This window comes from Pan paniscus, chromosome 13 (assembly GCF_029289425.2).
Source record: "Pan paniscus chromosome 13, NHGRI_mPanPan1-v2.0_pri, whole genome shotgun sequence".
In the NCBI taxonomy this organism is placed as follows: domain Eukaryota; kingdom Metazoa; phylum Chordata; class Mammalia; order Primates; family Hominidae; genus Pan; species Pan paniscus.
In genome coordinates, this window is record NC_073262.2 from 84,867,430 (window position 1) to 84,880,181 (window position 12,752).

At 37.6% G+C, this 12,752-nt stretch overlaps 1 protein-coding gene across 18 annotated transcripts in view; it reads right to left on the reverse strand.

The window, feature by feature from the left end:
• PDE1A (phosphodiesterase 1A) overlaps nt 1-12,752 on the reverse strand; it is a 395,424-nt gene that overhangs the window by 77,888 nt on the left and 304,784 nt on the right. For all 18 annotated transcript variants that reach the window (XM_008977183.4, XM_063595222.1, XM_008977185.5 and 15 more), the window contains one exon: nt 11,331-11,431. In XM_008977183.4, the coding sequence (XP_008975431.1) occupies nt 11,331-11,431 (101 nt within the window). The remainder of the gene's footprint in view (nt 1-11,330; nt 11,432-12,752) is intronic.

The following is a 12,752-nucleotide window of genomic DNA, read 5'->3' on the forward strand; positions in this document are numbered from 1 at the left end:
TGGGTCACTCCCACCCGAATACTGCGCTTTTCCGACGGGCTTTAAAAAAGGCGCGCCACGAGATTATATCCCACACGTGGCTTGGAGGGTCCTATGCCCACGGAGTCTCGCTGATTGCTAGCACAGCAGTCTGAGATCAAACTGCAAGGCTGCAGCGAGGCCAGGGGAGGGGCGCCTGCCATTGCCCAGCCTTGATTTGGTAAACAAAGCAGCCGGGAAGCTCGAACTGGGTGGAGCCCACCACAGCTCAAGGAGGCCTGCCTGCCTCTGTAGGCTCCACCTCTGGGGGCAGGGCACAGACAAACAAAAAGACAGCAGTAACCTCTGCAGACTTAAATGTCCCTGTCTGACAGCTTTGAAGAGAGCAGTGGTTCTCCCAGCACGCAGCTGGAGATCTCAGAACCAGCAGACTGCCTCCTCAAGTGGGTCCCTGACCCCTGACCCCCGAGCAGCCTAACTGGGAGGCACCCCCCAGCAGGGGCAGACTGACACCTCACACAGCAGGGTATTCCAACAGACCTGCAGCTGAGGGTCCTGTCTGTTAGAAGGAAGACTAACAAACAGAAAGGACATCCACACCAAAAACCCATCTGTACATCACCATCATCAAAGACCAAAAGTAGATAAAACCACAAAGATGGGGAAAAAACAGAACAGAAAAACTGGAAACTCTAAAAAGCAGAGCGACTCTCTTCCTCCAAAGGAATGCAGTTCCTCACCAGCAATGGAACAAAGCTGGATGGAGAATGACTTTGACGAGCTGAGAAAAGAAGGCTTCAGACGATCAAATTACTCTGAGCTACAGGAGGACATTCAAACCAAAGGCAAAGAAGTTGAAAACTTTGAAAAAAAATTTAGAAGAATGTATAACTAGAATAACCAATACAGAGAAGTGCTTAAAGGAGCTGATGGATCTGAAAACCAAGGCTCGAGAACTACGTGAAGAATGCAGAAGCCTCAGGAGCCGATGTGATCAACTGGAAGAAAGGGTATCAGTGATGGAAGATGAAATGAATGAAATGAAGTGAGAAGGGAAGTTTAGAGAAAAAAGAATAAAAAGAAATGAGCAAAGCCTCCAAGAAATATGGGACTATGTGAAAAGACCAAATCTACGTCTGATTGGTGTACCTGAAAGTGATGGGGAGAATGGAACCAAGTTGGAAAACACTCTGCAGGATATTATCCAGGAGAACTTCCCCAATCTAGTAAGGCAGGCCAATGTTCACATTCAGGAAATACAGAGAACGCCACAAAGATACTCCTCAAGAAGAGCAACTCCAAGACACATAATTGTCAGATTCACCAAAGTTGAAATGAAGAAAAAAATGTTAAGGGCAGCCAGAGAGAAAGGTCGGGTTACCCTCAAAGGGAAGCCCATCAGACTAACAGCAGATCTCTCAGCAGAAACCCTACAAGCCAGAAGAGAGTGGGGGCCAATATTCAACATTCTTAAAGAAAAGAATTTTCAACCCAGAGTTTCATATCGAGCCAAACTAAGCTTCATAAGCGAAGGAGAAATAAAATACTTTACAGACAAGAAAATGCTGAGAGATTTTGTCACCACCAGGCCTGCCCTAAAAGAGCTCCTGAAGGAAGCACTAAACATGGAAAGGAACAACTGGTGCCAGCTGCTGCAAAATCATGCCAAAATGTAAAGACTATCAAGACTAGGAAGAAAACTGCATCAACTAACGAGCAAAATAACCAGCCAACATCATAATGACAGGATCAAATTCACAAATAACAATATTAACTTTAAATGTAAATGGACTAAATGCTCCAATTAAAAGACACAGACTGGCAAATTGGATAAAGAGTCAAGACCCATCAGTGTGCTGTATTCAGGAAACCCATCTCACGTGCAGAGACACACATAGGCTCAAAATAAAAGGATGGAGGAAGATCTACCAAGCCAATGGAAAACAAAAAAAGGAAGGGGTTGCAATCCTAGTCTCTGATAAAACAGACTTTAAACCAACAAAGATCAAAAGACAAAAAGAAGGCCATTATATAATGGTAAAGGGATCAATTCAACAAGAAGAGCTAACTATCCTAAATATATATGCACCCAATACAGGAGCACCCAGATTCATAAAGCAAGTCCTGAGTGACCTACAAAGAGACTTAGACTCCCACACATTAATAATGGGAGACTTTAACACCCCACTGTCAACATTAGACAGATCAATGAGACACAAAGTCAACAAGGATACCCAGGAATTGAACTCAGCCCTGCACCAAGCGGACCTAATAGACATCTACAGAACTCTCCACCCCAAATCAACAGAATATACGTTTTTTTCAGCACCACACCACACCTATTCCAAAATTGACCACATACTGGGAAGTAAAGCTCTCCTCAGCAAATGTAAAAGAACAGAAATGATAACAAACTATCTCTCAGACCACAGTGCAATCAAACTAGAACTCAGGATTAAGAATCTCACTCAAAACCGCTCAACTGCATGGAAACTGAACAACCTGCTCCTTAATGACTACTGGGTACATAACGAAATGAAGGCAGAAATAAAGATGTTCTTTGAAACCAATGAGAACGAAGACACAACATACCAGAATCAAATTTCCCTCTACACACTGCTTTGAATTAGGTAAACAAAGCAGCCGGGAAGCTCGAACTCTGTGGAGCCCACCACAGCTCAAGGAGGCCTGCCTGCCTCTGTAGGCTCCACCTCTGGGGGCAGGGCACAGACCTGCATTCAAAGCAGTGTGTAGAGGGAAATTTATAGCGCTAAATGCCCACAAGAGAAAGCAGGAAAGATCCAAAATTGACACCCTAACATCACAATTAAAAGAACTAGAAAAGCAAGAGCAAACACATTCAAAAGCTAGCAGAAGGCAAGAAATAACTAAGATCAGAGCAGAACTCAAGGAAATAGAGACACAAAAAACCCTTCAAAAAATTAATGAATCCAGGAGCTGGTTTTTTGAAAGGATCAACAAAATTGACAGACTGCTAGCAAGACTAATAAAGAAAAAAAGAGAGAAGAATCTAATAGATGCAATAAAAAATGATAATGGGGATATCACCACTGATCCCACAGAAATACAAACTACCATCAGAGAATAGTACAAACACCTCTACGCAAATAAACTAGAAAATCTAGAAGAAATGGATAAATTCCTCAACACATACACTGTCCCAAGACTAAACCAGGAAGAAGTTGAATCTCTGAATAGACCAATAACAGGAGCTGAAATTGTGGCAATAATCAATAGCTTACCAACCAAAAAGAGTCCAGGACCAGATGGATTCACAGCTGAATTCTACCAGAGGTACAAGGAGGAACTGGTACCATTCCTTCTGAAACTATTCCAATCAATAGAAAAAGAGGGAATCCTCCCTAACTCATTTTATGAGGCTAGCATCATTCTGATACCAAAGCCAGGCAGAGACACAACAAAAAAAGAGAATTTTAGACCAATATCCTTGATGAACATTGATGCAAAAATCCTCAAGAAAATACTGGCAAAACGAATCCAGCAGCACATCAAAAAGCTTATCCACCATGATCAAGTGGGCTTCATCCCTGGGATGCAAGGCTGGTTCAATATATGCAAATCAATAAATGTAATCCAGCATATAAACAGAGCCAAAGACAAAAACCACATGATTATCTCAATAGATGCAGAAAAAGCCTTTGACAAAATTCAACAACCCTTCATGCTAAAAACTCTCAATAAATTAGGTATTGATGGGACATATTTCAAAATAATAAGAGCTATCTATGACAAACCCACAGCCAATATCATACTGAATGGGCAAAAACTGGAAGCATTCCCTTTGAAAACTGGCACAAGACAGGGATGCCCTCTCTCACCGCTCCTATTCAACATAGTGTTGGAAGTTCTGGCCAGGGCAATTAGGCAGGAGAAGGAAATAAAGGGTATTCAATTAGGAAAAGAGGAAGTCAAATTGTCCCTGTTTGCAGACGACATGATTGTATATCTAGAAAACCCCATGGTCTCAGCCCAAAATCTCCTTAAGCTCATAAGCAACTTCAGCAAAGTCTCAGGATACAAAATCAATGTACAAAAATCACAAGCATTCTTATACACCAACAACAGACAGAGAGCCAAATCATGAGTGAACTCCCATTCACAATTGCTTCAAAGAGAATAAAATACCGAGGAATCCAACTTACAAGGGATGTGAAGGACCTCTTCAAGGAGAACTACAAACCACTGCTCAAGGAAATAAAAGAGGATACAAACAAATGGAAGAACATTCCATGCTCATGGGTAGGAAGAATCAATATTGTGAAAATGGCCATACTGCCCAAGGTAATTTACAAATTCAATGCCATCCCCATCAAGCTACCAATGACTTTCTTCACAGAATTGGAAAAAACTACTTTAAAGTTCATATGGAACCAAAAAAGAGCCTGCATCACCAAGTCAATCCTAAGCCAAAAGAACAAAGCTGGAGGCATCACACTACCTGACTTCCAACTATACTACAAGGCTACAGTAACCAAAACAGCATGGTACTGGTACCAAAACAGAGATATAGATCAATGGAACAGAACAGAGCCCTCAGAAATAACGCCGCATATCTACAACTATCTGATCTTTGACAAACCTGAGAAAAACAAGCAATGGGGAAAGGATTCCCTATTTAATAAATGGTGCTGGGAAAACTGGCTAGCCATATGTAGAAAGCTGAAACTGGATCCCTTCCTTACACCTTATACAAAAATCAATTCAAGATGGATTAAAGACTTCAACGTTAGACCTAAAACCATAAAAAGCCTAGAAGAAAACCTAGGCATTACCATTCAGGACGTAGGCATGGGCAAGGACTTCATGTGTAAAACACCAAAAGCAATGGCAACAAAAGACAAAATTGACAAATGGGATCTAATTAAACTAAAGAGCTTCTGCACAGCAAAAGAAACTACCATCAGAGTGAACAGGCAATCTACAAAATGGGAGAAAATTTTCGCAACCTACTCATCTGACAAAGGGCTAATATCCAGAATCTACAATGAACTCAAACAAATTTACAAGAAAAAAACAAACAACCCCATCAAAAAGTGGGCGAAGGACATGAACAGACACTTCTCAAAAGAAGACATTTATGCAGCCAAAAAACACATGAAAAAATGCTCATCATCACTGGCCATCAGAGAAATGCAAATCAAAACCACAATGAGATACCATCTCACACCAGTTAGAATGGCAATCATTAAAAAGTCAGGAAACAACAGGTGCTGGAGAGGATGTGGAGAAATAGGAACACTTTTACACTGTTGGTGGGACTGTAAACTAGTTCAACCATTGTGGAAGTCAGTGTGGCAATTCCTCAGGGATCTAGAACTGGAAATACCATTTGACCCAGCCATCCCATTACTGGGTATATACCCAAAGGACTATAAATCATGCTGCTATAAAGACACATGCACACGTATGTTTATTGCGGCACTATTCACAATAGCAAAGACTTGGAACCAACCCAAATGTCCAACAATGATAGACTGGATTAAGAAAATGTGGCACATATACACCATGGAATACTATGCATCCATAAAAAAGGATGAGTTCACGTCCTTTGTAGGGACATGGATGAAATTGGAAATCATCATTCTCAGTAAACTATCGCAAGAACAAAAAACCAAACACCGCATATTCTCACTCATAGGTGGGAATTGAACAATGAGAACACATGGACACAGGAAGGGGAACATCACACTCTGGGGACTGTTGTGGGGTGTGGGGAGTGGGGAGGGATAGCATTGGGAGATATACCTAATGCTAGATGACGAGTTAGTGGGTGCAGTGCACCAGCATGGCACGCGTATACATATGTAACTAACCTGCACAATGTGCACATGTTCCCTAAAACTTGAAGTATAATAAAAAATTAAAAAACAAGAAAAAAAAGAATACAATGCATTGTTATTAACTCTAGTTGACACATTGTACAATAGATCTCTTGAACTTCTTTATCCCATCTAACTGAAATTATGTATCCTTTGACCAACATCTTCCTAACTTTTATCTCCACCCCAGTCCCTCATAACCACAATTCTACTCTAGTATAGATATTCTTTATCAAGTTAAGGAAGGTCCTCTCTATTCCTAGTTAGAGTTTATATCATAAACGTGGGTTGGAATGTTTTGTAAAATGCTTTTTCTGCATTTATTGATAAGATCATGTGATTTTTTTCCTGTATACCCTGTTGATGTGGTAGATTATATTAGTTGAATTATGAATGTTGAGCCAGACTTGCATACCTGGGATAAACCCCACTTAGTTGTGGTGCTTAGCGTTCTTTTAATTATCATTATTATAGTTTAAATGTGTTTATGCCTTTTCCTTCTGATTTGTAATCCAGACACCTGCAAAATACTCTAGATATATCAAAGTGAATAAAATTACCTAACGTCTTATTCAGTCAGTGAATGAACAAACCCCTTTGTACCCATTCAAGAGTGTTGATACCATCCCTGTTCCTTTAAACTAAAATTACTTTGGGTAGCAGGTGAAGGGGATGATGAAAATCATTTGATCTATTTATGATTCTAGTTTTTTACTCTCTTATAATGTTGTGATTAAATTTTATTGTTACAGATCCTTTTGCTTTAAAATTAAGATAGAAAAGTCGTTTTTAAAGAAAACTTAAAATGTATGCTTCATCACCCATTTAAAAGGAACATTTTATTTTTAAAATGATGAATACATCAAGGGAAGGCTTTTATTTCTCACCTGTCTGTATTTTAATATAATTTTATTATGAAATAAATTGGTATACTTCAAGTTGCATTGATGAATTTGGTATTCTAACTTTAAGCTTGAAATATTTCAAGTATTCTCAGATCTGTATAATGGAACCTGGGCTTCTCCTTCCTCTATCCTCCTAGGTTGCCAGATCATTATGCAAGTGTGGAATGGAAGCAAAATCACTATGTTCAATCTCTTAAAATGGTGAACTCGTTCATATAAGTTGGCAAGTTGAATACTGACAACAAATATAGCAAAAAAGAAAGTCAAGTTAAAACTTGTAGCAAGTTTGCTACCACTTACCCAACACCGAGGCTTCTCTCACTCTCCTATCTCCTGGTAGATACTTAATGCTGTCAAGTGTAAAACTGCCTCACTCCAGACTTACTGTTTCAGGCTTTTCAGTGGGTAAAGTCCTAGGTATAACCTAGCACTGGTCCTGCCACTGAATATTTATGATAGAGTAGACAAGGACAAAATAAAAAATGAAAAGTTCCCACTAAAACACCACCACCACCACCACACATGGATAGCTATGTGAGATGATGGATATATTAATTTGCTTCTGTATAATAATCATTTTACTATCTGTATCTTATAACATCATGTTATATACCATAAATGTACACAATAAAAACTATTTAATAACAACAGAGAAAACAAAAACTAAAGAAATCTGGCATTTTATACAAGCAGCCTGTTTAAGATCTGTGTCTGATAGTCTGCCAGATAAACCAAGCTTTATTATTCATCCAACATATGATAAATGACCTACCAGGCACTATTACTTTCTTTTTTCTTTCTAGCACTATCATAAAGATGAAATAATATATGTCTTTAATAGCACATATTTCTAAAATAGATTTCCATTTAATAATCTTAGTTAAGGCCTAAAAAGGATTTAATCAATAATCATACCTCAGTATACAGAAATATGAACTAGCAAAGCATATGTATAATTCTTATTGAAGAGATAATTGAAGAGATGTTTCCCAAGCAAAACACTGTGTGCATTTCTAGAAGTTTGCTGAGATCATGGGGAAAGCTGTGATTTTCCAGTAACATTTGCACTATATGGCACCAAATCTAGCCATAGCAGATTTGTCAGGGTTATTACATGATATGGCTCCAAGCATCACCATCCACTCTTTCAGAAACAAGCTAAAATGTGTTTTTGAACCAGATTTAATTGTAGCAAAGTATGCATGATTTTGTCTCATAAAGCTAACAAGGATGCTGAGAATGCAGCATGGTCTAATGTTTGAGATGGTCTTTGACTGCTAAGAAAAGAACAGACTCTGAGCAACATCCAGTATCCATGGTAACATGTAGCCTGGCATTTTCTTTTCACAAAGAGGAAATTATTTCCATTTATTTACACTTTCAAGGATTTCATGCATTATAATATCTGCATTGAACTCAAATCTAGCCTTGCCCTATGTTCCAAATCACATTTTAGCCATTTTGTATTATGTAGTAAATTAGTTTCCAGATTGGAAAAAACACTCTCAATCCAAGTAACAATGAATAATATAAAATAAAATAGAATTACTGATATAAATGACATATCACCTTATTTCATCTTGGATGAAGGCAATATTGAGAGTTAAAAATCATGTTATATTGTTGCATTTTGGTCATTACAACATTTTGGTTCATGGAATTTTCAAGTTCATGTAGAATTAATTCATTAAATAGTTGACCCTGTTAGACAATTTTTTCCCATTTTTATACAGAGTTTTAAAATATAAATTGAAAAAAACATGATTCTTCTTTTTCCTTCTCTGCCCCCAGCTACCCCTTCTTGTCCTCCTCTTCCTTGTCATCCCCCTCCTTTCCTCCACCACCTCCTCCTCCCTCTCCACAGCCAAATGCATAAGTAAATCAGGACTCTTCATCCACTTGCGGATAAATAGTAAAAGGAGAAAGCTAGAGTGATGATCTAACACTGCTGCTGGAAGAGGCCAGCCCACTGGCCTTTACTTTTCAAAGTCGAAAGGGCAACTGGCATTCACTGATAACAAATCACTTGCTTTCTTCTCAAACCCCTAGAACTGTTTTCCTGTACAGAGCCCAGCTCAGTGATGAGCGATCTTTAATTAAAATCCTCCACATCGTGGATCCAGTGGATGTAGAGAGCCTTTGTTAAGCAAAATGATCTGCATAGTCTTGTTTTCCTTTGACATTAAATACAAATAAAAGCAAAAATCTCCCTATACTCTGCAAATATGGGTAGAAAAACAACATTCCTGCTACATAACCAGACTCTGACGTTTTCCTTTTCCCTCCAAACTGTATCAATCTCTGGGACCCTGGGGTTTCCTCCATTCCAGGGACAGACAGAATGCCCTCCCCAACACTTCACTGTTTGAATTGCAACTCTTCCTCTGTCTCCATCAAGGGGCTACAATGTGTAAGCCCACCCCATTTCAGGCTTTAACAGCTTGGAATTATCATGTGTCCATCTCTGGCCGTGGGAGCAGACTTATATAAAAACTGGATTGACAGTGAGTGTCCCGTTTCTCACTCCTCAATTCTGCCACTGCCATCACCTGACCAAGTGCATATAGACAGGTCACTCTACCTCTCGAGGTCTTCATTTTCTATTTTTAGATGACGGATATCAGACCAGATGATCTATACTGTGGATCTCACTCATCTTAGGGTCCTTTAAGTTCTAAAGTGTCTAACATTTTAATAAACTGTTTCTATATTCCCCACATCAAACAATAACTCCCACATCTGGAAAATCAGTTGTTAAAAATATATATATATTAAAAAAACAAATGAACTGACCACACAAGAGCCTGCACATGTATGCTTATATCAGTATTATTCATAAGTGCCCAAATTTGGAAACAACCAAGATTTGCTTTAATAGGTGAATAGATAAACAAACTATGGTATGTCCATGTAATGGAATAGTATTCAGTGATAAGAAATAAGCTGTCAACCATGAAAAGACATGGAGGAACATTAAACACATTCTTCTAAATGAAATAACCCAGTCTGAAAGAATTATATACTGTATTATTTCAGCTCTATGACATTTTGGAAAAGGCAAAACTAAAGAGACATTAAAGAGACCAGTGGTTGCCAGGGGTAAAGGGGCAGGAAGAGAGGAATGATAGCTGAAGCACAGGAGACTTTTAGGGCCGTGAAACTATTGTGTGTGATACTGCAATGGTAGATACATGACATTATACATTTGTCAAAACCCATAGAACCCATAATGCAAAGAGTGAACCTTCATATAAACAATGGACCTTAGTTAATAACAGTGTATCAATACTGGTTAATCAATTGTAACAAATATCTCACACCAGTGTAAGATGTTAATAACAACGAAACTTTAAGGTAGCAGGAGGAAGCATATGGAACTCATGCAACTCTGTACTTCCTGTTCGATTTTTCTGTGAATCTAAAACTGCTCTAAGAAATAAAGTCTATTGATTAGAAAAAAAAAAATCAGATCTAATCTTTCCTCAACAAGAATGGAGATTTATGCAGTGGTTCAAGAGAGACATCAGCTCTTAACATATATCTCCTTATTAAGCATCCTGACTAGTGAAAGAGAAATTTCAGGATCCCACACATATAAAGTAAGTTGGATCCTGATGGGGCCTAGACCAAATCCTGCTTCTCAGATACTGACTTCTGTGCCTAACTAAAAAGAGGTTAGGGTAACTCTCTGTTATGGACTGAATTGTGTCTGCCCTAAAATTCATGTGTTGAAGCCCTAACCCTCAGTGTGTCTGTATTTGGAGACAGGGCTATTAAGGGTGTAATTAAAGTTAATGAAGTAACAAGAGTGGGGCCCAAGTCCGTTATGACTGGTGTCCATATAAGAAGAGGAAGAGACACTGGGGTGCATGTGCTCGGAGAAAAGACCATGTGAAGACACAGCAAGAAGGGTGTTGTCTGTAAGTCAAGAAGAGCAACCTCAGAGGAAACCAAACCAGCTGACACTGTGATCCTGTACTCCTAGCATCCATAATTGTGAAAAAATAAATTCATGTTGTTTAAGCCACCCATTCTGTGGTATTTTGTTATGGCAGCCCTAACAGACTAACATACTTCTACTCTGGTATTTGATTTAAATAACTTCCATTGTAACCATCATCAAATAATGTCATTTTCTAGTTATTTTAAATTTAATACTTCATGCTGGCCTGAAAATGAGATTTAATTTTTGGATTTTGTTTTCAGAAGTACACTCGTATTACTTTCAAATACATAATGACACCAAACCAGTACCTTAAGCATTATGTTGCAAGATTTGCCTCAGTGAATAGATGTCTGACTTGTGTGGTAGTTCACAGTGTAAGTTCTGGGCAGAGACAGATTGTCTTAAACATTTTCATGTTCTTTAAATTGCTAGATATGCCATAAAATACTATACACAAGATTCTTAAAAAATAGTAGTTAATTGATTCAAGTGTTAGCAGCTTAAGAAATTTTGCTAAAAATTAATTAAACCTGTTATTAGAATCTTTATTATTTTTTAAAAATCCTCTTAAGTGATATGCAGAAAAATAAATTTCAAATTTTAACTAATGAAAGTTAATACTTTTTCAAACTTACTTACCTTGTCTGAATGTGAAAGTTGTTCGTTGTCCCTGTATGCTCATAATCATGAATGGCAGCAGCAAAGACCATTGCTAAAATTTCCAGTTCAGTGAGCCAGTGCTAGTAAATTACAGAAAGAATCCATTATATTCAAGAAGTAGATACCATCTTTCCTTTCTTTGAAAAGGACTTTCAGTGCACCCTGTTTATGTAATCATATAAAATTATTTTTCATTTCTTTTAATTTGTTTCCTATTTTACCTCCACTAATTGTGCAAGATGGATGCTTCATGAAGTCAATGATTGTTTCATGGCATATAAGTTCAAAATTCAGAATATAATTGTCCTTGCTAATTGAAAAAGGAGTAGTTTTCTACGATTTAAAAGGTGAACCCTAACTGGATTTTGAATTTACAGCCATACATGTTTGGGTTCTTCTGAAATCAATTACAGTTTGGTGATTTTTAACATACAGCTCATACATTATTAAAATGTCTTTTAGCCCAAGTGTTGTAGAACAATCTACTATGAAAAAAAATTTCATCTAAAAATTAAAAATATTCACTTTCTTACTAGAGAAAGTGTACTCCATTTTCATGTTTACAGATTTAAAAAAGTTTCTGAAATTCACAAATTTTTCTATTCATAACACATAAAAATGGCTGTGCAATTAACTTCAATAATGTTAAAAGAAAGAATAAATGCTTTCATGTAAAAATCCATGACTATCTGCTTTACATACATTCATCTTTCAGTTACTAACTAGATGCTTTAACAAAAGTTCCCTGCTATTATTAGTTCATTTAGAAATAATTCAATAGTTTTTTCATCACTCACATTTTGTAAAACCCTTATACTGTACTCCCAATATGGTAACCACATGTGACTGTTTAAGTTAAAAATAAAGAAAATTAAGTAAAATTAAATTCACTTTCCCAGTTACACTAGCCACATTACATATGCCCATTGGTCACATGTGACAAGTGGTTACCATATAGAACAGCACAGACACAAAACATTTCCATCACCACAGCAAGTTCTACTAGAGAACACTATAAATAGATGGCACTTGATGGTACGAATGCGGAATCCAAAATGCTATGACACTCACTCTGAGTGGTCTTATTCTGTACACTTAAAACAATAAAAGACTTTGCGAAAAACAACAGAGATCATGTAAACTATGTGCACATTTGATAAAAGTTTGCAGAATAAAGATGCAATTTAAGAGCATAGACAGAAAGGCTAATTGGTGGCAGTAGATCTTGGGAAAAGGATGGAAAAAGGCTGATAGTTAAGTGCAAGGATGGAGACAGAAGAATTTCAAATAGAAAGAGCAAATGTAGAATCATACTATAGGGTCTGTATTAAAATAGAATTGTCAATAGTACAATCGTGTTGGAGAATCAAGTGAAGTGTAATTGAAGAATATGGAGAGTAT